We start from the raw sequence: 27372 nt of genomic DNA, 5'->3' as shown, positions 1-27372 counted from the left end.
AACTTTTTCTTAATCAGAGAACTGGAAGGAAAGGCGGCCAAAGGAAGTGTTGGCTTTGGGGATGACCAGTGCAATATACCTGCTGGAGTGCGTGTTACGGGTGGGTGTGGCTATGGTGACCAGTGAGCTGAGATAAGGCGGGGCTTTACCTAGCAAAGACTTATAGATGACCTGGAGCCAGTGGATTTGGAGACCGCTTATGCCTGGAGCCGGCCCTGACACGCAGAATCTGCCCACGGGAAAATAGTAGGTAGAGTACTGCTGCTTGCTCACAGAGCTGTCTTCCATGTCAGGTAACTATGGTTTGTGGGACCAGCACGCTGCCATTGCTTGGGTAAACAGGAACATCCGTGCCTTCGGAGGAGACCCCAACAACCTCACCATCTTCGGGGAGTCTGCCGGCGCTGTTAGCTCCAGCTTCCAGGTGTGGGACTAAAAAAGGAGAGTAACCGTTCTAATACAGAGCTCTCAGGGCAAAGATAGTGATGTCAAAATACAAAGAAAGTCTAGTAGAATTATGTTTCTTCAGTCTCAATGTTATAAACTCTTCAATAAAATGTCATGATTATTCAGTGTCTTCCTGCCATAAAGCATACGTTAATTGTCAAAGTGTCTAGTTTCTGTTAACTGTTGTGTCTATGAAGTTAGTTGGTAGGGGGGTGATACATTTAACAATGAGAACAGTGAGATTTATTTTGGACCATGATGTCCTGTACGCTACATAGTCAGCTGTTTGTCACAAGTTCCTGAGACCTCAGAGAACTCTGTGTCCTGTGTCTAAAAAGGTTGATGGAAAACACTTGTATTTCAGACCTTGTTAACGTTGAACTTTTTAGATAGTTTAAAATCATTAAGCAGGGTTCTCCTGTTATGATTGTAAGCAAAGATAGGTACAGATATGCCATTCGGCTTGGGTCCTCTGTCCACAGTAGGTTAGCAAATGATAATGTACTAACTCGAGTTTAAATGTACTTTACCTCCACACAGACACTCTCTCCCCATAACAAAAGGCTGATCCTCAGGGCAATCTCCCAGAGTGGTGTTGCGTTTCAGATTATTTTGTGTCCAATAGAAATTAATGGTAAATAATGTATTGTGTAATTTTGGAGTCACTTTTATTCAAGTTAAAAAATAGAATATGTTTCTTAACACTGTTAAAGGGATGTCTCATCCCCCTTTCTGTCTCTTTAGGTTGCTGAGAAGGTGGGCTGCCCCAAGGATGATCAGATGATGGCCTGCCTGAAACTTATTGACGCTAATGTTCTCACGCTGGCCGGTACCACGGCCCTGGGTGGTTCTCCCTCCAGTGAGTATTCACTGAGATTAATGTACAGGGCTGTGGCACGCTGTGAGAAAGACACTGAGGAGGATGTGATTTGCATGCGTTGATGCCTGTAATGATACCTGTATAGATGACAATTACACAGTAATTTGGTGATGGCCATGTCCTGCCGATAGCATCAAGAGGTATGTCTGTCTCTCTAGCCCCCATGGTAGACAACCTGGTCCTCTCCCCTGTGATCGATGGGGACTTCCTGCCAGATCACCCAGGCAACCTTTTCCACAATGCCGCTGACAGCGACCACCTCGCTGGGGTCAACAGCATGGATGCCCACCCCTTCACTGGCCCGGACATTATTTACCTGGGAGGAAGAGGGCTGATTGGTTACCTGGGAGGAAGATGGCACTCTGTTCGGTGTTGGCCATGTGCATGGTGTAGCTTAAATGGAACTGCAGATTTTACAGAACCAACTGAGTCCAACAAGTAGTAGTAGAATCAAATAATAAAGGACAGGGTTATCAGTTCAGCCAGGTCCCTAACACAGTGAGATTCAGAAGGGGTTGATATATCTGTTGGGCCTTATCTCTAGGGTATCCAATCAAAAATGCATATTTTGACCAATGGGTCAAATAATGTGTCAATTTTGTAGAAACTCCTCTAAGAAAACCAATGGTCGAAACCATCATCCGTTCAAAAGTCATTGACGTTTTTAGCCTTGTAGGATGGCCAAAATTAGGATGACTAAATCAATGGAGGAAAGAGAAAAAAAGTGTTCAAAAATAAGGAATATTGCACAGCATCAGCATCAGCTAGGCTGGATGCTATTGTATGAATGAAGGCTACCTGACAGGGTCACTTTCCCGGTTAACTCGTCATATTTCTTCACGAATCCCGTAGGACATAAAACAATATAGAGATTCACTACATGACCAAAAGTATGTGGACACCAGCTCGTCGAACATCTCATTCCAAAATCATAGGCATTAATATGGAGTTGGTCTCCCCTTTGCTGCTATAACAGCCTCCAGTAAATGCCAGTCAAGTACTTCCACACCAATCTCGACAAACCAGTTCTGTATGGACTTCGCTTTGTGCATGGGGGCATTGTCATGCTGAAACAGGAAAGAGCCTTCCCCAAACTGTTGCCACCAAGTTGGAAGCACAGAATCTTCTAGTATGTCATTTTTTAAATGTAGTATTACAATTTACCTTCACTGGAAATTAGGGGCCTAGCCCAAACCATGAAAAAGAGCCCAGACCGATATTCCTCTTTCACCAAAATTTACAGTTGACACTATGCATTCGGGCAGGTAGCGTTCTCCTGGCATCTGCCAAACCCAGATTAATCCGTTGGACTGCCAGATGGTGAAGCGTGATTCATCACACGTTTCTGCTGCTCCAGAGTCCAATGGCGGCGAGCTCCACACCGCTCTAGCCGACGCTTGGCATTGCGCATGGGAGTCTTAGGCTGCTCGGCCATGGAAACCCATTTCATGAAGCTCCCGATAAACAGTTATTGTGCTGACGTTACTTCCAGAGGCAGTTTGGAACTCGGTAGTATGTGTTGCAACCGAGGACAGACCGTTTTAACGCACCATGCACTGCAGCAGTCGGCTGTCCTGTTCTGTGAGATTGTGTGGCCTACCACTTCGAGGCTGAGCCGTTGTTGCTCTTAGACGTTTCCACTTCACAATAACAGCACTTACAGTTGAACGGGGCAGCTCTAGCAGGGCATACATTTTGATGAACTGACTAGTTGGAAAGGTGGCATCCTGTAACTGTGCCACAATGAAAGTCACTGAGCTCTTCAGTAAGGTCATTCTACTGCAAATGTTTTTGTGCTCGATTTTATACACCTGTCAACAACTAGTGTGGCTGAAATTGCCAAATTCAGTAATATGAAGGGGTCTCCACATACTTTTTTTTATATATAGTGCATCTCTCTTCCTCTTTCTCACTACAGGTCAGACGTGAAACTGCTTTTGAGTTCTTTGACTAAGAAGGGAGAGGCCGCTACAAACAACGCTTTCGCAGAGTACACGGCTGACTGGGGAGATGAGCCAGAAGACAATCAAGAAGACCGTTGTTATGATCGAAACTGACTACATCTTCCTGGTTCCTACCCAGGTTGCTCTCTACCTGCACGCCTCTAATGCCCAGTGAGTCTTCCTCATTGTTACTGTAGCACAGCCCTTCTCACCCAGTTTGTTTCCCATCCTAGCATTACATATCTGATATCTAGTAATTCCTCCTCTCCGTGCCCTACCCCAGATCTGCACGCACCTACACCTACCTCTTTTCGGAGCCCAGCCGCATGGCCGGGATAGTCCAACCTTACCCCAGCTGGATGGAGGCTGACCATGCTGATGACCTGCAGTATGTGTTTGGCAAGCCCTTCACAACAACCCTGGCATACTGGCCCAGCCACCGTGACGTCTCCAGATACTTGATTGCCTACTGGACCAACTTCGCCAGGACTGGGTAAAAAAAGAGCTGCAATGCAATCATGTTTTTGTCTCCCCCACTGGATGGGATTACTGTATAAGGGATGTTATCCTCACGAAAACTATATATATCTAATGTTCTCACCATTATGTTTTTCTTACCATCAACCCCTTCCCACCACAGAGACCCCAACAACGGGGAGTCGAAGGTGCCTGTGACCTGGCCTGCATACACCACCTCTGGGCAAAAGTACCTGGAGATCAATGCCCACATGAACAAGAACTACGTCCATGAGAAGATGAGGGTGCGCTTTGTGAACTGGTGGTCTAACATTTTTCCCAGCCTGCCCTCCGTCTGAGGAAGCTCTCACTGAGCACAGGCTCCCTGATGCATCATTCACAGCTATACAAATTGGTCTTGTCACAAATGCAAGGTTACCAGTATCACCAGATGCATTTCTGATTGTAACAAAAAAAAATTCATTGGCAAATTAAATTAATGCAATTAAGAAGTCTACCCTGTTTTCTGTTTTTAATACTATCCAGAGGGGTATACGATCAAATCAGGATCAATGAGTTATCCAGCTAACTTTGAGAAACAACCAGATTTTCTGGTTCATTAATACATCTAAACGTATATATGTGTTTTTGGTTGTTGAGTCAATTAGACTATGCCCATTTCAAGCTTATCTTTCAAAAGAATAAAACATATATTTAGGCAAGTTTGCTGACTAACTCATTGATCCTGCTTGCTAGTATAACACTCTGTTCACCAGTGAAAAGTATTTTGTTTGTATTTGTCAAGACATTATCTTTTATAGACATTATAAACTCCTACCAAGTAATATACAAATTTGTATCAAATCCCGATGGTGAAAGAAACAGTATGTTGGGGTAAACTTATACATCGAAGTTCTGTCATCAGAATTTACATTGGTGTTGTTTTTCTCTGATTAGTTGCATTAAATAGTTTTGCCACTAGAGATCACTGACGCGACAGGTAACTCACAAAATAAAGGATACAGTTGAGTAATTTAGGGATACAAAGTTTGTTGAAAGCAGGTTCCTGAGTAAATTAAGCAATTAACATCCCATCATGCTTAGGGTCGGTGGTATAAAGTACTTATGTAAAATTACTGGAAAGTAGTAAATATGTCATTTTTTGGGGCAGAGGCAGCTCGTATCTGTACTTTACTACTTATATTTGTGACAACGTTTACTTCGCTAACTGGCTGTCAAAAAAAATACTATTATTATTATAAAATATTATTATAAGGATGTGGATGTATAGTGGCTACTCTGACAATGACAAACTGAGATCAATCTGGTATTGAATTCAAACAATAGCACGGGCCAATGAAGCAACAGATGTGATATATAGGGCAACAGTCAAAACTTTGGACACACCTACTCATTCTAGGGTTTCTCTTTATTTTTACTATTTTCTACATTGCAGAATAGAAGTGAAGACATCAAAACTATGAAATAACACATGGAATCATGCAGTAACCAAAAAGGTGTTAAACGAATCAAAATATATTTGAGATTATTCGAAGTAGCCACCCTTTGCCTTGATGACAGCTTTGCACACTCTTGGCACTCTCAACCAGCTTCATTAGGTAGTCACCTGGAATGTATTTAAATTAAAAGATGTGCCTTGTTATAAGTTAATTTGTGGAATTTCACATTTTTGATAATTTATTACAAATAAAAAACAGAAATACCTTATTTACATGGCCCTTCGTTGGAGCAAAGTACAGAGCGATCCTTCATGAAAACCTGCTCCAGAGCGCTCAGGACCTGAGACTGGGGCAAAGGTTCACTTTCCAACTGGACAAAAACCCTAAGCATACAGCCAAGACAACGCAGGAATGGCTTCGGGACAAGTCTCTGAATGACCTTGAGTGGCCCAGCCAGAGCCCGGACTTGAACCCGATCGAACATCCCTGGAGAGACCTGAAAATAGCCGTGCAGCGATACTCCTTATCCAACATAACAGAGTTTTAGTGGATCTACAGAGAAGAAAGGGAGAAACTACCGAAATACAGGTGTGCCAAGCTTGTAGCATCATACGCAAGAAGACTCAAGGCTGGGTCAAAATGATCACAAGAACGGTGAGCAAAAATCCCAGAACCACACGGGGGGACCTAGTGAATGACCTGCAGAGAGCTGGGACCAAAGTAACAAAGCCTACCATCAGTAACACACTACGCCACCAGGGACTCAAATCCTGCAGTGCCAGACGTGTCCCCCTGCTTAAGCCAGTACATGTCCAGGCCCGTCTGAAGTTTGCTAGAGAGCATTTGGATGACCCAGAAGAAGATTGGGAGAATGTCGTATGGTCAGATGAAACCAAAATATAACTTTTTGGTAAAAACTCAACTCGTTGTGTTTGGAGGACAAAGAATGCTGAGTTGTATCCAAAGAACAACATACCTACTGTGAAGTATGGGGGTGGAAACATCATGCTTTGGGGCTGTTTTTCTGCAAAGGGACCAGGACGACTGATCCGTGTAAAGGAAAGAATGAATGGGGCCATGTATCGTGAGATTTTGAGTGAAAACCTCCTTCCATCAGCAAGGGCATTGAAGATGAAATGTGACTGGGTCTTTCAGCATGACAATGATCCCAAACACACCGCCCGGGCAACGAAGGAGTTGCTTCGTAAGAAGCATTTCAAGTCAGTCTCCAGATCTCAACCCCATAGAAAATCTTTGGAGGGACTTGAAAGTCCGTGTTGCCCAGCAACAAGAGGAGATCTGCATGGAGGAATGGGCCAAAATACCAGCAACAGTGTGTGAAAACCTTGTGAAGACTTACAGAAAACGTTTGACCTCTGTCATTGCCAACAAAGGGTATATAACAAAGTATTGAGATAAACTTTTGTTATTGACCAAATACTTATTTTCCAACATAATTTGCAAATAAATTCATTAAAAATCCTACAATGTGATTTTCTGGATTTTTTTTCTCATTTTGTCTGTCATAGTTGAAGTGTACCTATGATGAAAATTACAGCCCACACTCATCTTTTTAAGTGGGAGAACTTGCACAATTGGTGGCTGACTAAATACATTTTTGCCCCACTGCATGTATGAGATGAGTAATGCAAAATATGTAAACATTATTAAAGTGACTAGTGTTCCAATTATTAATGTGGCCAGTGTTTTCAACTCTATCTATAGGGCAGCAGCCTCTAATGTGCTAGTGATGGCTATTACAGTCTGATGGCCTTGAGATAGAAGCTGGTTTTCATTCTCTTGGTCCCAGCTTTGATGCACCTGAGCAACTCTTGGTCCCAGCTTTGATGCACCTGACTTCTCCTACTGGATGATAGCGGAGTGAACAGGCAGTGGCTCGGTTGGTTGTTGTCCTTGATGATCTTTTTGGCTTTCCTGTGACAAGTGCTGTAGGTGTCCTGGAGGGCAGGTAGCTGGTCCCCGATGATGCGTTGGGCAGACTGCACTACCCTCTGGAGAGCCCTGTGGTTGCGGGCGTTGCAGTTGCCGTACCAGGCGGTGATACAGCCCGACAGGATGCTCTCAATTGTGCATCTGTAAAATTTTGTGAGGTTTTAGGTGACAAGCCAAATTTCTTCTGCCTCCTGAGGTTCCAGAGGCTCTGAGGCGCCTTCTTCACCACACTGTCTGTGAGGGTGGGCCATTTAAGTTTGTCAATGATGTGTACACTGAGGAACTTGAAGCTTTCCACCTTCTCCACTGCTGTCCCATTGAAATGAATAGGAGGGTGCTCCCTCTGCTGTTTCCTGAAGTCCACAATCATCTCCTTTGTTTTGTTGATGTTGGGTTAGAGGTTGTTTTCCTGGCACCACACTTCCAGGGCCCTCACCTCCTCCCTGTAGGCTGTCTTGTCATTGTTGGTAATCAGGCCTACTACTGTTGTGTCGTCTGCAAACTTGATGATTGAGTTGGAGGCGTGAGTGGCCACACAGTCATTGGTGAACAGCGAGTACAGGAGAGGGCTGAGGACACATCCTTGTGGGGCCCCAGTGTTGAGGATCAGCAAAGTGAAGATGTTGTTTCCTACCTTCATCACCTGGGGACGGCTTGTCAGGAAGTCCAGGACCCAGTCACACAGGGCGGGGTTCAGATCCAGGGCCTTGAGCTTAATGATGATTTTGGAGGGTACTATGGTGTTGAATGCTGAGCTGTAGTCAGTGAACAGCATTCTTACATAGGTATTCCTCTTGTCCAGATAGGATAGTGCAGTGTGCAGTGTGATGGCGATTGCATCGTCTGTGGATCTGTTGGGGCAGTAAGCAAATTAAAGTGGGTCTAGGTTGTCAGGTAAGGTGGAGGTTATATGATCCTTGACTAGTCTCTCAAAGCACCTCATGATGACAGAAGTCAGTGCTACGGGGCGATAGTCATTTAGTTCAGTTAGCTTTGCTTTCTTGGATACAGGAACAATGGTGGACATCTTGAAGCATGTGGGGACAACTGACTGGGATACGGAGAGATTGACTATGTCCTTAAACACTCCAGACAGCTGGTCTGCGTATGCTCTGAGGACTCGGCTAGAGATGCTGTCAGGGCCGGCAGCCTTGCGAGGGTTAACACGCTTAAATCTCTTACTAACGTCGACCACGGAGAAGGAGAGCCCACAGTCCTTTGTAGTGGGCCGCGTCGGTGGCACTCTGTTATCCTCAAAGCGGGCAAAGAAGGTGTTTAGCTTGTCCGGAAGCAAGAAGTCGGTGTCCGCGACGTGGCTGGATTTCCCTTTGTAGTCTGTGAATGTCTGTAGATCCTGCCACATAAGTCTTGTTTCTGAGCCGTTGAATTGCGACTCCACTTTGTCTTTATACTGACTATTTGCCTGTTTGATTGCCTTACGGAGGAAATAACTACACTGCCATATTCCCAGTCACCTTGCAATGGCTTGCGCTTTCAGTTTTGCCCGAATGCTGCCCTCTGTCAATGGTTTCTGGTTAGGGTAGGTTTTAATAGTCACAGTGGATACAACATCTCCTATCCACTTCCTGACAAACTCAGTCACCATATCAGTATATTATTCTATATTGTTCTCGAAGTCTACCCGGGACATATCCCAGTTCACGTGATCAAAACAAGCGTGGATTCCGATTGGTCAGGCAAAATCGAGTCGTGATCAGATTTGTCTAAGTGAGGGCGGGGGAGGGCCTTGTAGGCATCCTGGAAGTTGGAGTGGCAGTAGTCGAGTGTTTTAGCAGCGATAGTACTACTGTCAATGTGTTGATAAAACTTCGGTAATGTTTTCCTAAAATTTGCTGTGTTAAAATCCCCAGCTACAATAATAATAATACAGCCTCAGGAAATGTGGTTTCCAGTTTGTCCAGTGAAGATCTTTGATGGCCGTCGTGGTATCGGCTTGAGGGGGGATATACACGGCTGTGACCATAACCGAAGATAATTCTCTTGGGAGGTAATATGGTTGGCATTTGATTGTGAGGTATTCTAGGTCAGGTGAACAATAGGACTTGTTCCTGTATGGTATCACAATCACACCATGTGTAGTTAATTGTGAAACATACACCCCTGGCCTTCTTCTTCCCAGAGAGATATTTATTCCTGTCTGTGCGATGAACTGAGAACCCAACTGGTTGAACGGACTCAGACAGTATATCCCGAGAGAGACATGTTTCTGTGAAACAGAGTATGTTACAATCCATGATGGCTCTCTGGAAGGAAATCCTTGCCCTGAGCTCATCTACTTTATTATCCAGAGACTGAACATTAGCTAGTAATATACTTGGAAGCTGTTGGTGGTGTGCCCACCTCCTGAGTCGGACTAAAAGTCAGCTCTGAGTCTGTCTTTTCTGCTGGCGAAGTTTTGGAACAGCCTCTGGGATCAGTTTAATTGCCCTGGAGGATACAAATGGTTCTGGGAAATTCTTATTCCTGGTCGCATTGCTGGTAATGCTGGTGAGTTACCGTTGCTCTGATATTCAAAAGTTCTTCCCGGCTGTATGTAATAACACAAAACATTTCCTGGGCTAATAATGTAAGCAATAACACATAAAAACAAAATATTGCAAAGTTTACTTAGAGCTTGAAACATGGCAGCCCTATCCGTTGATGCCATTATCATCAGAATTATGAGGGGAAAAAATATATTTAATCAATTTTAGAATAAGCTGAAATGTAACAAATTGTGGAAAAAGTCACAGGGTCTGAATACTTTCCGAATTCCCTGTATACAGTATATATTTCCTTTATTATTATTATGATTTATTTTTTTGCCTCTTGGTCCCCCCACAGGCCTGGGCCTAGCGGTTCTGCCCCGGTAAGTCCCTGCATTAAACCGGCACTGGAGCCAACTTTTGCAAAAGGCAGTCAAGCTATCCAAGCCTCAGTCCCCTCCTGAATTTGGGTGTGTTTTCTGGTGGGGAAATTGAGTTGTAGCACAGATAGAGAAGATATGCACAGATAGAGATGATAACTACAAATAATTCCAAGCAAACAGGTGCTTCAAACTATATGATATCTTCTCATATCATCTCTACTTATTCAATCTTAAATGATAACAAAGCTTTTTTCCTTTTCACACCTTATCATTTTAATTCACCAGTAGAGTGAGCATAGACTAGAAGCTGCAGTAAACTACATGGGGTTCTGCTTAGCAAATGTTAAATTGTGTTTATATGTGTTTACATGTGTTTACGGTCATGACATACAAACACACACACTGTCACACCCTGACCATAGTTTGCTTTGTATGTTTCTATGTTTTGGTTGGTCAGGGTGTGAGCTGAGTGGGCATTCTATGTTACATGTCTAGTTTGTCTAGTTCTATGTTTGGCCTGATATGGTTCTCAATCAGAGGCAGGTGTTCGTCATTGTCTCTGATTGGGAACCATATTTAGGTAGCCTGTTTGGTGTTGGGTTTTGTGGGTGATTGTCCTTGTTCCTGTCTCTGTGTTTTGCACCAGATAGGGCTGTTTTGAGTTTTCACATTTCATTGTTTTTGTAGTTTATTCATGTATAGTTTTCCTTTATTAAACAAACATGAATCATCATCACGCCGCATTTTGGTCCGCCTCTCCTTCAACTAAAGAGAACCGTTACAGAATCACCCACCACAACAGGACGAAGCGGCGTGGTGAAAGGCAGCAGGAGCAGCGCGAGGAGTACTGGACATGGGAGGACGAATTAGACGGAAGAGGATCCTGGGCTCAGCCAGGAGAATATCGCCGCACCAAAGAAGAACTGGAGGCGGCGAAAGCGGAGAGGCGCTGGTATGAGGAGGCAGCGCGGCGACGCGGATGGAAGCCTGAGAGTCAGCCCCGAACATTTCTTGGGGGGGGTGAGGCTCACAGGGAGTATGGCTACGCCAGGTAGGAGACCTATCGGCTGGGCTAGAGTGAGCGTCGAGCCAAGTGCCATGAAGCCGGCTCTACGCATCTGGTCCCCAGTGCGTCTCCTTGGGCCGGCTTACATGGCACCAGCCTTGCGCACGGTGTCCCCGGTTCGCCTGCATAGGCCAGTGCGGGCTATTCCACCTCGCCGCACTGGCAGGGCGACCGGACCATTCAACCGGGTAAGGTTGGTCAGGCTCGGTGCTCAAGAGCTCCAGTGCGCCTGCACGGTCCGGTCTATCCGTCACCACCTCCACGCACCAGCCCTCCGGTGGCAGCCCCCTGCACCAGGCTGTCTCTCCGGCTCATCCTTACAGGTGCTCCCGCCTGTCCAGCGTAGCCGGAGCCTTCCTCCTCTCCAGCGCTGTCGGAGTCTCCCGCCTGTCCAGAGCTGCCGGAGCCTCCTGTCTGCCCAGCGCCGCCTGAGCCACCCGTCTGCCCAGCGCCGCCTGAGCCGCCCGTCTGCCCGGCGCCGCCTGAGCCGCCCGTCTGCCCGGCGCCGCCTGAGCCGCCCGTCTGCCCGGCGCCGCCTGAGCCGCCCGTCTGCCCGGCGCCGCCTGAGCCGCCCGTCTGCCCGGCGCCGCCTGAGCCGCCCGTCTGCCCGGCGCCGCCTGAGCCGCCCGTCTGCCCGGCGCCGCGCCGCCAGTGCCGCCCCTGTCTGCCCGGGGCCACCAGTGCCGCCCGTCTGCCCGGGGCCGCCTGAGCCGCCCGTCTGCCCGGCGCCGCCTGAGCCTCCCGCTGCCCGGCGCCGCCAGTGCCGCCCGTCTGCCCGGGGCCACCAGTGCCGCCCGTCAGCCAGGGGCCGCCAGTCAGCCAGGGGCCGCCAGCGCCGCCAGTCAGCCAGGGGCCGCCAGCGCCGCCAGTCAGCCAGAGCCCCTCAGCCCAGAGGCGCCAGAGCCCCTCAGCCCAGAGGCGCCAGAGCCCCTCAGCCCCTCTGTCCCGAGCAGCTGCCCCTCTGTCCCGAGCAGCTGCCCCTCTGTCCCGAGCAACTGCCCCTCTGTCCCGAGCAACTGCCCCTCTGTCCCGAGCAACTGCCCCTCTGTCCTGAGCAACTGCCCCTCTGTCCAGTGGGGTCATTAAGTAGGGTCGCCGTGGTTCGGAGACCACGGAAGCGGACAAGGTGGGGGACTAAAACTATGGTGAAGTGGGGGCCATGTCCAGCACACACACACACACAGCTTGACAGCAAGATAAGTCAGCTTGACAGGTTTTTCTATGTTTTCTTTGTATTTCATTAAAGAAATAAAGAAAATTTGAAGTAAATGATTGTAAAATAACAACATTTTACAATCTCCACGTTCCTTACATTTAAAAAAAAATCTAGTTATTACCATTAAAGTGAATGTTGACAAGCCTTAAATCAAAAATGGCACTGTCAAAATGGCTGGTAGACATTTTGTGAGCTGTGTGGGAGAGGTAGATCAATAATCCATTGTCATTACCATGGCACACCATAATATTGCCATATTATGCCAGCTCAAAGAATGGAAAGAAACTTATCTCTTCCTATTACTGTGAACTTTGAGGGAACATAATTCAAGTTTTAAACAGTACAAAATGCATGGTAAATATTTGTGGCATGTGTGCCACGAGTATATCAATAATCTTGTGTCATTGCCATGTCACACCATAAGATGCCCATGCTATGCCAATTCAAAGATGGAGAAAAGGCTTTTGGGTATCTTATGGTCAATAAGCATTCAAGCCCTTTGTTATGGCAAGCCTAAATATGTTCAGGAGTAAAAATGTGCCTAGCAAGTCACATAATAATTTGCATGGACTCACTCTGTGTGCAATAATAATGTTAAACATGACTTTTGAATGACTACCTCACCTCTGTACCCCACACATACAACTATCTGTAAGGTGTCTCAGTCGAGCAGGGATTTTCAAACACAGATTCAACCACAAAGACCAGGGAGGTTTTCTAATGCCTTGCAAAAAAGGGCACCTAATGGTAGATGGATAAAAAAAAAAAATCTGACCTTGAATATCTCTATGCCTTTGAACGGGCATGGTAGTAGGTGCCAGGCACACCGGTTTGTGTCAAGAACGGCAACGCAGCTTCCCGTGTGTATCAAGAATGGTCCACCACCCAAAGGACATCAAGCCAACTGGACACAACTGTGGGACGTATTGGAGTCTAACATGGGCCAGCATCCCTGTGGAACGCTTTCGAAAACATTGTTGAGTCCATGCCACAACAAACTGAGGCTGTTCTGAAGGCAAGGGGGGGAGTGCAATTCTATATTGTTAATTGTTGCAGGGGTGACAGACTTCCAGTATCTTGCGGTGCATTCTGCAAAGGACGGCTCACACACATCCCTCTACGATAAGATCATCTTGCGTAAACCAGAGAATAATGAGTTCTTTGAGCAGCCTGTGCCCCTCTTCCTTCCTCCACCCATCTTCTCTCGCCTGGACAGTGCTGTGGACTATAACTACCGACCTGAAATCCAACACAAGTAAACAGCATTGGAGCAGTGTTACACTACACAGTTTCACCCTCATCAGAGGTAGTGTGTTCAGCTCAGAAACAAATATGCCAATGGAAGTCAACATGTGTGTCAGCAATTATGCATAAGAATTCCCAACAGCAACTTTACAAAATGGTGTGTTCAACAACAGGAGCAAGACAGGAAGCCCCTTATTTAGTTATAAAGATGCAGGTGCTAATAGATTTAGCCATTGGCCAACCTGTAGGAATTATTAGCTAAACCATTGTGGTCTTGTGTCTTCCGTGCAGAGAAGGCCATTGTCCCCCAACAGTCTCCAGGGATAATCTGATTGGTTTGAGTCGAGCCCGTCGGCCTCATAATGCCATCTTCCTCACTTTTAACGACCAGAACATCCCCACTGAGCCCCTGGAGGCTGCCAAGGTCAACTGGAAGATAGTGTGTGTTCACCCCAGTGACATAAAGGCAGAGGAACAACTGAAGGAGGTTAGTATACTTTGCATTGGGCTACTGAGGTTATTGTGAAGACTGCAGGAAGTCACACACAGCGGGTGATGTTTTATACAATTTGTATTATTGTTAATCACAGACGTGTTAATTACATATGCATAGGAACATAGCTTTTTTCAGTTTGAGCCTTTGTTTTTTAATCCTAATGCTATTTCAAGACTGAAACATTTACTTGGGTGTTAGGCAATAGCAGGGTTCCCCGACTGGTGGCCCATGGGACGAATTTGGCCAGTAGGTGATTTTATTTGGCCCCCAAAGTTTTCTGAGCTCCCTAGATTTTCTGACATAAATAAAACACTGTAAAAACACCAGCAAATCATCTGTGATTTTAATTTAGGAAATCTGTTCCAAAGTATTCCCCACACATAATACAGAGATACAGTATATGTGATCATATACACATGTAAACAAGGTTTTAAATTATTATGTTTTAGTCAAATATTATATTTGGAGTCCACATATGATCTGTCATTATCTTTCTGCCCTCCGTCGAACAGCTGAAGATAAAAATCCACCTACGGCTGAATTTAGTTGATGATCCCTAGCCTATGGGCTAGTTTGTATTTTATCTCTAGGATTTAGAGGGAATTACAATGGATCCTTTCAGACCTTGATGAGGTTTTCTGTGGGGAAAAAATGCATTGGAAATAAAGGGAGTGTTTACCCACCTAATTGTTTTACCACTACATCACTGACGTTACCTCACCACCTAGTCTATATTTTTTACATCACCATGTCCAAAGACTGTTCCTAAGGTATTTGTCTGCACACATGAGAAATGTGTTGCTCAATAAGGTATTTTTCTGATCTCCTGAGATAAATTGGATATATTTTGAATCATGTAGCTCTCGTTCAATGTCTGACTTCTCTCTCATAAAGGCTCCTTAAGAGAAATAGAAATATGTCAAAGAGAAGCTGTTGTTGAGACATGTGATATGGAAAATATGCACATGGGAAATGTTAAGTCTATTGCTTTGATATCCCATCTGTGTTAACTTTTCCCAAACCACACTGTTTGTAGATGTTTGAGAGCCGGCCCATCTGGTCCGGGTACGCGGTCAAGGCCAACCTGGACCTCCACCCTGATAAACTGAAGCTGCTGCTCCCTATCATGGCCTACTATATGGTGAGGAGACCTAGACCAGCCAATGGAAAAAGCAACAGGAAACACACCTCCACAAATAGCGTATGTCTGCTATCTAACTGTCACCATGGATACTATAGCCCAAGCTCAAGGTCACATACCTGTATACCATTCATCAGGATGCCAATTGTTTGGCTGTCTGCATATTCTCTGACACCTAACTAATCTATATGGTGAGCAGACCCAGACCAGCAGGGGGTCAATAAAGGGAAATGGGGCATCTCTCTATTTACATGCCATGTCCTATTCAATTCACTTGACTTGATATGAACCTCTTGAGAGAAGTAGAAGTGGATGGTGGCAAGAGAGAAAGAAGACGCAAAAATGAAAATCTATTTGGTCAATACACTCCTTGACCAAACGTATGTGGACACCTGCTTGTCGAACATCTTATTCCAAAATAATTAGAATTTATATGGAGTTGGTCCCCCCCTTTGCTTCTGTAACAGCCTCCACTCATCTGGGAAGGCTTTCCACTAGATGTTGGAACATTGCTGTGGGGACTTGCTTCCATTCAGCCACAATAGCATTAGTGAGGTTGGACACTGATGTGTGGGTCGACATCAAGATTGAGTCAACGGAACAACCCATTGTTCTTATTTGCCATTCAAAATACATCGAAAACCTCCCCTGGAGGAGCCTCTAGGTAAGATATAACTATGACACCAGAGGCCAAAAAATACTAAGTGCTGGACTTCAGGATCTGCTGCAGTACCAAGCACGGTGAGGAGTGGGGGCAGGGTGGAGGTTTGGTTCAATCTAATCTGGAGGGACAATTTAATTCCACAGCCTTTGCTAATCATGCGTTGTTTTATGAGACTGTGTTTCACCCCTCTGTGACTGTCTTTAGGATATACTATCAATGACATGCCAGTGAAGGCCAAGAGGAGCACTTTCAACTATACCCTGCCAATCACACTTAACAAAGCAGGTGGGTAACTGGGTATATGTCTGGTGTGTGTGACTGGGTCTGTGCTTGCTTGTGTATGTCCGTGTGTATTAGTGAGGATTGTCTCACTAATGTCCCTCTTTGTTGTTCAGTGCCCCAGGCTGCTAATGTGACAGATTTACCTCCTGAGGGCCCTGCTGGTGGACGTAGTGCAAATATAACCAGATACCAGCTCAAGGTAAGAGACTATAGACTTCCACACAACTTTTTCACATTCTACACGATACACTGTACTCACAAGAATAATGTCACAGTAATAAGACATCATATGCTAACCCCCCTCTACCATATCTCTTGTTTGTCCAGGATTCCTCATGCAAATTCCGATATGGGACCCTGCCCCCCCACAGGCAGATGTTCTACCAGCTCTGTGATCTGGACGTGGATAGGTAAGATCCAACATGGTATATGGGTGATTCCAGACAAGATTGGCCAAAAAATATTTATTCTGTTTTTGTAAGGGTTTTCCTGTGGTGAAGGAGGGGCGGACCAAAACGCAGCGTGATTATATTGATTCATGTTTAATAAACAAAGATAAACACGAACACTACAAAACAATAAACGTGGAAAACCAAAAACAGCCCTATCTGGTGCAAAACACAGAGACAGGAACAATCACCCACAAACACACAGTGCAACCCAGGCTACCTAAGTATGATTCTCAATCAGAGACAACTAATGACACCTGCCTCTGATTGAGAACCATACTAGGCCGAAACATAGAAATACCCAAATCATAGAAAAACAAACATAGACTGCCCACCCAACTCACGCCCTGACCATACTAAATAAATACAAAAACAAAGGAAATAAAGGTCAGAACGTGACACCCTGGTTAATTAAAAAATGTCTTCAAGGTCCAGATTTGAACTTGAGGGTAGACTCTAGTATGAATGGTCATCTTGAACCAGTTGAAAATAAACATGTCATATACCAGGGCCCACCATGGAAGCTACAATGACAATGTCCCTCCCATATTTATGTTACTCTGTTCCCAACTGTCTGGGTAGAGGGGACGAAACTGTATGCCTCCCAGTCAAAACAGTTGCCACATATATTATGGCAAAATTTTGTGACGTTTTTGTTAGTTTTGATCTTAAGCAGGTTTCTTTTCATCAGTTCGTGCACACAATTTTTTTTCTTGAAGCAAGTTATTTGTTTTCAACAGGACAACGACCCAACACACCTCCAGGCTGTGTAATGGCTATTTGACCAAGAAGGGGAGTGATGGAGTGCTGCATCAGATGACCTGGACTCCACAATCACCAGACCTTAACCATATTGAGATGGTTTGGGATGAGTTGGACTGCAGAGTGAAGCAAAAGCAGCCAACAAGTGCTCAGCATATGTGGGAACTCCTTCAAGGCTGTTGGAAAAGCATTCGTCATGAAGCTGGTTGAGAGAATGCCAAGAGTATGCAAAGCTGTCATCAAAATAAAGGGTGGCTACTTTGAAGAATCTGAAATATAAAATATATTTTGATTTGTTATCACTTTTTTGGTTACAACATGATTCCATATGTGTTATTTCATAGTTTTCATGTCTTCACTATTGTTCTACAATGTAGAAAATAGTACGAATAAAGACAAACCCTGGAATAAGTAGATGTGTCCACAATGCCCCTTCGTCGGTGATTGTTCAACACTACTACTCCTAGTAGGAGTAGGAACTATGGACGGGGTATGTAAATTAAGTGTTTGCTGTCAGTCAACGAAGGACTTCTAGTCTTGCACATTTTTTCACTTCAGAAATAACATTTACATTTCTTACATTACTCATATCACATGTATTATACTGTATTTTATACCATGTATTGCACCTTGCCTATGCTGCTCGGTCATTGATCATCTTTATACTTATATGTACATATTTTCATTCACCCCTTTAGATTTGTGTGCATTAGGTAGTTGTTGGGGAATTGTTAGATTACTTGTTAGATATTACTGGACTGTCGGAACTAGAAGCACAAGCATTTCTCTACACTCGCATTAACATCTGCAAAGCATGTGTATGTGACAAATAACATTTGATTTGATTTGATTTGAGAAAGTGGAAAGTTTAGAGTTCCTCGGCGTACACATCACAGACAAACTGAAATGGTCCACCCACACAGACAGTGTGGTGAAGAAGGCACAACAGTGCATCTTCAACCTCATGAAGCTGAAGAAATTTGTCTTGTCACCTAAAACCCTCACAACCTTCTATAGATGCACAATTGAGAGCATCCAGTCGGGCTGTTTCACCGCTGTTTCACAACTTATCACCGGTGGCAAACTACCTGCCCTATAGTACACCTACAGTACCTGATGTCACAGGAAGGCCAAAAAGATCATCAAGGACAACAACCACCTGAGCCACTGCCTGTTCACCCCGTTACCATCCAGAAGGCGATGTCAGTACAGGTGCATCGAAGCTGGGACCGAGAGACTGAAAAACAGCTTCTATCTCAAGTCCATCAGACTGTTAAACAGTCATCACTAACACAGAGAGACTGCTGCCTACATACAGACTCAAATCATTGGCCACTTTAATAAATGGATCACTAGTCACTTTATACAATGCACTTTAAAAAATGCCACTTTAGTCATGTTTACATATGTTACATTACTCATCTCATATGTATATACTGTATTTTATACCATCTACTGCATCTTGCCTATGCCGCTCGGTCATCGCTCATCCATATATTTAGATTGACATATTCTTATTCCATCCCTTTAGATCTGTGTGTATTAGGTAGTTGTTGTGGAATTGTTAGATTACTTGTTAGATATTACTGCACTGTCAGAACTAGAAGCACAAGCATTTCGCTACACTCACAATAACATCTGCTAACCATGCGTATGTGACCAATAAAATGTTTAAAAATTAATTATTTTAATCTGGGTTACAACATTCAACCCACATAATGCATAACACATTTAATTTAAAAAATAATAATTTAAAAAAATATATAATTGAAATTGAAAACTGTGAAAAGAATGTCATAATCAAACCAAAACAATCTCAAAAAGCGCTAATCGCTCAGCTCTTGCGAGCACAAAAACGTTCACTTTTGCCTCACCGAGTTCTGCTAGGAGCAGTAAAAGCTTCACCTGCAGGCACCTTTATGGACTTGAACAAAAGTCAACAAACAAAGCTCTGTGATGGTATAATATGGGAGGGGCCTCCTCCTGTATAAAAGGTGTGCTGACAGGTGTCTTTGGATGACCGTTATGAAGACGCTGGGGATTTTGGTTTCTGCTGCCCTGTTCCTGGGGTCCGCCTCTGCTGCCACTGTAAGTCCATTTGAGTTGATTTGGTATATATCATTTGATCTTTACTGTAATTGAATAAATGATTAGCTTTTTTAGTAAAACACATTTTCCAAATATCATATTTGTTAATGTAGCTGTTTAAATGTAGCCATGTTTTTTCTTACTATCTGTGGTTTTGATCAGCTCGTTGAGGTGAAGAAGATACTATAGAAATGTAGTTGGACAAAAAAAAGTCTACTAAGTATAAAATAGTTTCTACTGAGAAGGTAAACAATAGTAAAACACAAAGGCTTAAAACATCAAAGAGTTAAGAACATCTCCTGCGTTTGTACTCACGCTGCAGGTTTTTTCACATCTTTATCCGCAATGGGTTGACAAGCAGTGTGAATTCAACAGCTGAACTTCTTTTTTGCAACAGTTCGTACTAATAAACAACAAAAAAACAATGACACTACATCCATAAAACAGCATTACTGAATAGATTGGTGCCTATTATAAAAACTGTTTCACATTTTACACATGCACATATTACTGAATGTTTAATGAGTTAGTATCTGTCCTTTGGGTGTGGATGTGTAGCTTGGAGTGGTGTACACTGAGGGAGGCATGGTGCAGGGGAAGAACATCAATTCTGATGGACTGTTCCGCACCATGGACGTCTTCAAAGGAATCCCCTTCGCTGACAAGCCCGGCAAGTTTGAGAAGCCCAAGCGTCATCCTGGATGGGATGGTGGGTACCAAAAAACGACATGCCTCAGATGTCTATCCATTCAGCAAGAAATAGCATATTATTTGTACAAAACAATGTAGTAATACTGAAGCAGATTGTCAAATAAATACTGGACAGGCATGTATCAGACCGTACTCTTACTAACACGCATCTCAGTTGACTGACTGCTTCTCCCTGTGTCTCCTTCCAGGTGTTCTCAAGGCCACTAAGTTCAAACCGAGGTGTATGCAGCTGAACCTGCTCCAGTCAGACACCCGTGGCCAAGAGGACTGCCTCTACCTGAACATATGGGTCCCTCAGGGCAGCAGCGGTATGTATTATGTACAAATGTAGGATCTTAATTTGATCACCCAGTTGCAGTAAACTTAAACTTGTAATCCATTAGAGGTTAAAAAAGCTTTTCAAGTTTGTAATTTCCACGTTGAAATTTCAGACTTGATTTTCTCTTTTGAAAATTGTATTTAACCTCAACGAAAATGTCCATTGACTGTAATCCACATAAGAATTTAAATTTGCTGTTGCTGCAGGATTATTTTCCCGCTGAAGCAAACTGGCTCAAATTAAAATCCTACACCTGTTCCTGTGTCTTTACCTGTCACTAGAGTAGGACACCAGATAATAAGGTGTCAGCCCTTGTCTTTCATCCACATATCAAGACATCATACAGTATGACCTGCTGATGTGTAGTAATACTAATAATGATATGACTATATGGTGTAATTCTTCAAATGTATTGAAATATCCCTCCTTTCTTTCAGTCTCCACTGGTCTGCCAGTAATGGTGTGGCTCTATGGAGGTGGTTTCCAGGTTGGTGGCTCTATGGGCGCTAACTTCCTGGATAACTATCTGTATGACGGGGAGGAGATTGCTAACAGAGGCAATGTAATCGTGGTGACCCTGGGTTACCGTGTGGGCACCCTGGGCTTCCTCAGCTCTGGAGATGCCAGCGGACCTGGTAGGTGTCAACCAAGGCTTTGCCTGGCTGGCTGGCTGGCTGGCTGGCTGGCTGGCTAGGTGGGTGGGTAAATGGCCGTGGCACAATCGGTGTCACATCAGCTGATTGACCTTTTCTTCATGTACTGATTCTCAGGTGACTGAATCCACTTTATGAGAATAATGTTTAAGAATACTGTGTTTGTTTAACTTTTAGTAATCAACTGGCTCTTTCAGAAACTTGAGCCATTCTGTTGGAGACCGATGTACAGTATGTTAGTAGGTAGATAGTCTCTCTTAACCCAGAAGTAAAATCTTGAGTAATTTGGTCAGCGTCGTGATTGCTTTAACTTCGTGTCCATACTGTATGCATTAGAAATTGAAACTTCCATCAAAAACAAAGTCTCCAACCTCGCAAAAGGTAACTCAAAAAGAAACTCTACCCATTTGGCCATGGTGTGGAGAGACTTTTTTTTTCCAGTTTTAATGCAAATTTCCTGAATTTCTACACATTTAGCCAAAACTTAATTTATGCCATGTTAATGATATCTGAGTGAGAGCGACAAACAAAATCAATGGGGGCCCCCTGAAGGTCAAGTCCCCTGGGCACATGCCCTGCATGCCTAATCAGTATTCGGCAATGATAGCTGTCTAGACTAACTTACCAATCAATACATTCTTACCTGACATGGCTAATTGAGTGACTGTCAGTAACTGACATAACAAGAAAAAAACTGCTGATGCACAACAATATTTTGAAATCACACCTCATGTAATCTACTACTCAAACTCTCACCAGTAAGATAAGACCCCAGACCCCAGAGTTCCATAAGCGACCACTTATGCCTGGAGCCGGCCCTGACATGCAGAATCTACACATGGTAAATTAGTAGGTAGAGTACTGCTGCTTGCTCACAGAGCTGTCTTCCATGTCAGGTAACTATGGTTTGTGGGACCAGCACGCTGCCATTGCTTGGGTAAACAGGAACATCCGTGCCTTCGGAGGAGACCCCAACAACCTCACCATCTTCGGGGAGTCTGCCGGCGCTGTTAGCTCCAGCTTCCAGGTGTGGGACTAAAAGAGGAGAGTAACAGTTCTAATACAGAGCTCTCAGGGCAAAGATAGTGATGTCAAAATACAAAGAAAGTCTAGTGGAATGATGTTTCTTCAGTCTCAATGTTATAAACTCTTCATTAAAATGTCATGATTATTGAGGGTCTTCCTGCCATAAAGCATACGTTAATTGTCAAAGTGTCTAGTTTCTGTTAACTGTTGTGTCTATGAAGTTAGTTGATAATGTGGTGATACATTTAACAATGAGAACAGTGAGATTTCCGCTTCTTTATTTTGGACCATGATGTCCTGTACGCTACATAGTCAGCTGTTTGTCACAAGTTCCTGAGACCTCGGAGAACTCTGTGTCCTGTGTCTAAAAAGGTTGATGGAAAACACTTGTATTTCAGACCTTTTTAACGTTGAACTTTTTAGATAGTTGGATATGTGTAAGCATTAAGCAGGGTTCTCCTGTTATGATTGGAAGTAAATATAGGTACAGATGTACTATGTACTAATGTACTAATTTGAGTTTGATTGCAATGTACTAATTCGAGTTTGAATGTACTTTACCGCCACACAGACACTCTCTCCCCATAACAAAGGGCTGATCCGCAGGGCAATCTCCCAGAGTGGTGTTGCTCTCTGCCCCTGGGCTATCAACAGGAACCCCCGTGCCTTTGCAGAGAACGTATGTGTACTTCTGTAACAATGAGGTAGAATATGGACTGACAGAGAGGGATATTGGCTGTTAAAGGGATGTCTCATCCCCCTTTCTGTCTCTTTAGGTTGCTGAGAAGGTGGGCTGCCCCAAGGATGATCAGATGATGGCCTGCCTGAAACTCATTGACGCTAATGTTCTCACTCTGGCCGGTACCACGGCCCTGGGTGGTTCTCCCTCCAGTGAGTATTCACTGAGATTAATGTACAGGGCTGTGGCACGGTGTGAGAAAGACACCGAGGAGGATGTGATTTGCATGCGTTGATGCCTGTAATGATACCTGTATAGATGACAATTACACAGTAATTTGGTGATGGCCATGCCCTGCCGATAGCATCAAGAGGTATGTCTGTCTCTCTAGCCCCCATGGTAGACAACCTGGTCCTCTCCCCTGTGATCGATGGGGACTTCCTGCCTGATCACCCAGGTAACCTGTTCCACAACGCCGCTGACATTGATTACCTCGCCGGGGTCAACAGCATGGATGCCCACCTCTTCGCTGGCCAGGACATCCCCAATATCAACAATCCAAGCGCAAACGTCCCCGTGTGAGTGGATATGCTATGGACTGGGAGGAAGAGGGCTGATTGGTTACTTGGGAGGAAGAGGGCACTCTGTTCGGTGTTGGCCATGTGCATGGTGTAGCTTAAATGGGACTGCAGATTTTACAGAACCAACTGAGTCCAACAAGTAGTAGTAGAATCAAATAATAAAGGACAGGGTTATCAGTTCAGCCAGGTCCCTAACACAGTGAGATTCAGAAGGGGTTGATATATCTGTTGGGCCTTATCTCTAGGGTATCCAATCAAAAATGCATATTTTGACCAATGGGTAAAATAATGTGTCAATTTTGTAGAAACTCCTCTAAGAAAACCAATCGACCAATGGTCGAAACCATCATCCGTTCAAAAGTCATTGATGTTTTTACCCTTGTAGGATGGCCAAAATTAGGATGACTAAATCAATGGAGGAAAGAGAAAAAAAAGTTATAAAAAATAAGGAATATTGCACAGCATCGCATTAGCTAGGCTGGGTGCTATGTATGAATGAAAGCTACCTGGCAGGGTCACATTCCTGTTTTATTCGTCATATTTCTTCACGTATCCGTGGGACATAAAACATTATAGAGATACACTACACGACCAAAAGTATGTTGACATCTGCTCGTTGAACATCTTATTTGGGGCGGCAGGGTATCCTAGTGGTTAGAGCGTTAGACTAGTAACCGGAAGGTTGCAAGTTCAAACCCCCGAGCTGACAAATCTGTTATTCTGCCCCTTAACAAGGCAGTTAACCCACTGTTCCTAGGCCATCATTGAAAATTTGCCTAGTTGGTTGCCCTTTTGCTGCTGTAATAGCCGCCGATCAAGTTTTTCCAACTAGATCTCCACAAACCATTTCTGGTTTTTCGGAACCCGCATGGCCGGGATAGTCCAACCTCACTTTGTGCACAGGGGTATTGTCATGCTGAAGCAGGAAGGGGCCTTCTCCAAAATGTTGCCAAAAAGTTGGAAGCACAGAATTATCTAGAATGTCATTGTATAATGTAGTGTTAAGATTTCCCTTCACTGGAACTAAGGGTTTTTGCCCCGAACCATGAAAAACAGACACAGACCATTGTTCCTCATCCACCAAACTTTACAGTTGGCACTATGCATAGAGGCAGGTAGCGTTCTCCTAGCATCCATCAAACCCAGATTCTTCCGTCGGACTGCCAGATGGTGAAGCGTGATTCATCACTCAAGAGAACGGATTTCCAGTGCTCAAGAGTCCAATGGCAGCGAGCTTTACACCACTCCAGACGACGCTTGGCATTGCACATGGGGATCTTAGGTTTGTGTGTGGCTGCTCGGCCATGGAAACCCATTTCAAGAAGCCCCGGATGAACCATTTCTCGTCCTGACATTGCATCTAGAGCCAGTTTGGAACTCAGTAGTGAGTGTTGCAACTAAGGACAGACAGTTTTTACACGCTGCGGGCTGCAGCACTCGGCAGTCCTGTTCTGATTGTGTGGCCTACCACTTCGTGGCTGAGCAGTCGTTGCTCTTAGACGTTTCCACTTCATAATAACAGCACTGACAGTTGAGCGGGGCAGGTCTATCAGGGCATAAATTTGATGAACTGACTAGTTGGAAAGGTGGCATCCTATCTCCATAGACAAACATTGACAATAGAATGGCTGTGCCACAATGGAAGTCACTAAGCTCTTCAGTAAGGCCATTCTACTGTCAATGTTTGTGTATGGAGACTGCATGGTAGCATGCTCGATTTTATACACCTGTCAGCAACTAGTGTGGCTGAAATTGCCAAATCCAGTAATATCAATGGGTGTCCACATACTTTTTTTAATATATAGTGCATCTCTCTTCCTCTTTCTCACTACAGGTCAGACGTGAAACTGCTCTTGAGTTCTTTGACTAAGAAGGGAGAGGCCGCTACAAACAACGCTTTCGCAGAGTACACGGCTGACTGGGGAGATGAGCCTAGCCAGAAGACAATCAAGAAGACCGTTGTTATGATCGAAACTGACTACATCTTCCTGGTTCCTACCCAGGTTGCTCTCTACCTGCATGCCTCTAATGCCCGGTGAGTCTTCCTCATCGTTACTGTAGCACAGCCCTTCTCACCCAGTTTGTTTCCCATCCTAGAAATACATCTGATATCTAATCATTCCTCCTCTCCTTGCTCCACCCCAGATCTGCACGCACCTACTCCTACCTCTTTTCAGAGCCCAGCCGCATGGCCGGGATAGTCCAACCTTACCCCAGCTGGATGGAGGCTGACCATGCTGATGACCTGCAGTATGTGTTCGGCAAGCCCTTCACAACACCCCTGGCATACTGGCCCAGCCACCGTGACGTCTCCAGATACTTGATTGCCTACTGGACCAACTTCGCCAAGACTGGGTAAGAAAGAGCTGCAATGCAATCATGTTTTTGTCTCCCCCACTGGATGGGATTACTGTATAAGGGATGTTATCCTCACGAAAACTATATATATCTAATGTTCTCACCATTATGTTTTTCTTACCATCAACCCCTTCCCACCACAGAGATCCCAACAACGGGGAGTCGAAGGTGCCTGTGACCTGGCCTGCATACACCACCTCTGGGCAAAAGTACCTGGAAATCAATGCCCATATGAACAAGAACTACGTCCATGAGAAGATGAGGGTGCGCTTTGTGAACTGGTGGTCTAACATTTTTCCCAGCCTGCCCTCCGTCTGAGGAAGCTCTCACTGAGCACAGGCTCCCTGATGCATCATTCACAGCTATACAAATTGTTCTTGTCATGTCACAAATGCAAGTATTACCAGATGCATTTCTGATTGTATTTTTTTTATTGACAAATTAAATTAATGCAATTAAGAAGTCTGCCCTGTTTTCTGTTTTTAATACTGTCCAGAGTATTTTGTTTGTATTTATCAAGAAATGATCTTATATGGACATTATGAACTCCTACCAAGTAATATACAAATTTTTATCAAATCCCGATGGTGAAAGAAACAGTATGTTGGTGTAGACCTATTCCTCAACGCTGTATCATCAGAATTTACCTAGAGTTATATATATATACTTTGTATGTGTATATATATATATACATATAAAATATCTGGACACCCCTTGGTGGCATACCACTGCTGGCTTGCTTCTGAAGCTAAGCAGTGTTGGTCCTGGTCAGGTCCTGGATGGGAGACCTGATGCTGCTGGAAGTGTTGTTGGAGGGCCAGTAGGAGGCACTCTTTCCTCTGGTCTAAAAAAAAATATCCCAATGCCCCAGGGCAGTGATTGACACTGCCCTGTGTAGGGTGCTGTCTTTTGGATGGGCTGTTAAACGGGTGTCCTGACTCTCTGAAGTCATTAAAGATCCCATGGCACTCATTGTAAGAGTAGGGGTGTTAACCCTGGTGCCCTGGCTAAATCCCCAATCTTGCCCTCAAACCATCATGGTCACCTAATAATCCCCAGTTTACAATTGGCTCATTCATCCCCCTCTCCCCTGTAACTATTCCCCAGGTTGTTGCTGCAAATGAGAATGTGTTCTCAGTGAACTTACCTGGTAAAATAACAAATAAATATAATTATGTGTAGGCCTACTGCAGCTAGGGCAACATTTCAGATACATGTTATAGCGGGGCACATATCTTTCTTGTGTTTTTATACAAACCAATGGTTGAAGTACACGGCTACATTTCAGAAAAAATTTAACAGTTATAGGACCAATCTACCTTGTGTTATTAGGGATCTAAAGCAATACTAGTTGTTGGATTTGAAATGCCTCCTCAGGCATGTCATCCTAGAGCTGGGCCTGCACACACACACACACACACACACACACACACACACACACACACACACACACACACACACACACTCAAACACATGACTCTAGACAGCTTGATACATTTTTGTTTGTATTTCATTAAATAAATACAAAATTAAAAAAAGATTGTTAAAGGGTAGGCGTCCTTAACGGGACAGCTGTAAATCATGCAGCGCCTTGTGTCACCATCGCAGATTTTAGAGAAACAATAAAT

The 27372-nt window shown here is 44.4% G+C and overlaps 2 protein-coding genes and 1 pseudogene across 2 annotated transcripts; all 3 read left to right on the top strand.

Annotated features, from left to right (window-relative positions):
* Window positions 1-225: 225 nt before the first annotated feature.
* Window positions 226-26211, top strand: LOC112233452 (annotated as a pseudogene).
* Window positions 12461-16532, top strand: LOC112230524 (general transcription factor 3C polypeptide 5-like). The gene is made up of 7 exons (XM_024396804.1): window positions 12461-12467; window positions 13347-13545; window positions 13827-14022; window positions 15068-15203; window positions 16041-16121; window positions 16232-16317; window positions 16446-16532. Exons 1-7 carry the CDS (start codon window positions 12461-12463, stop codon window positions 16530-16532), a joined length of 792 nt encoding a protein of 263 aa, XP_024252572.1.
* On the top strand, window positions 19334-26211 carry LOC112231044 (bile salt-activated lipase-like). Its single transcript, XM_024397559.2, has 11 exons — window positions 19334-19417; window positions 19976-20126; window positions 20317-20436; window positions 20885-21082; window positions 21997-22127; window positions 22698-22805; window positions 22903-23017; window positions 23197-23383; window positions 25221-25421; window positions 25532-25741; window positions 25888-26211. Exons 1-11 carry the CDS (start codon window positions 19346-19348, stop codon window positions 26060-26062), a joined length of 1668 nt encoding a protein of 555 aa, XP_024253327.1. The 5' UTR covers window positions 19334-19345; the 3' UTR covers window positions 26063-26211.
* Window positions 26212-27372: the final 1161 nt, after the last annotated feature.

The sequence above is a fragment of the Oncorhynchus tshawytscha genome, linkage group LG33 (assembly GCF_018296145.1).
Source record: "Oncorhynchus tshawytscha isolate Ot180627B linkage group LG33, Otsh_v2.0, whole genome shotgun sequence".
NCBI classification, from domain to species: domain Eukaryota; kingdom Metazoa; phylum Chordata; class Actinopteri; order Salmoniformes; family Salmonidae; genus Oncorhynchus; species Oncorhynchus tshawytscha.
The sequence above is the reverse complement of the archived record's forward strand: the minus strand, read 5'-3'. Positions and strand labels throughout refer to the sequence as shown.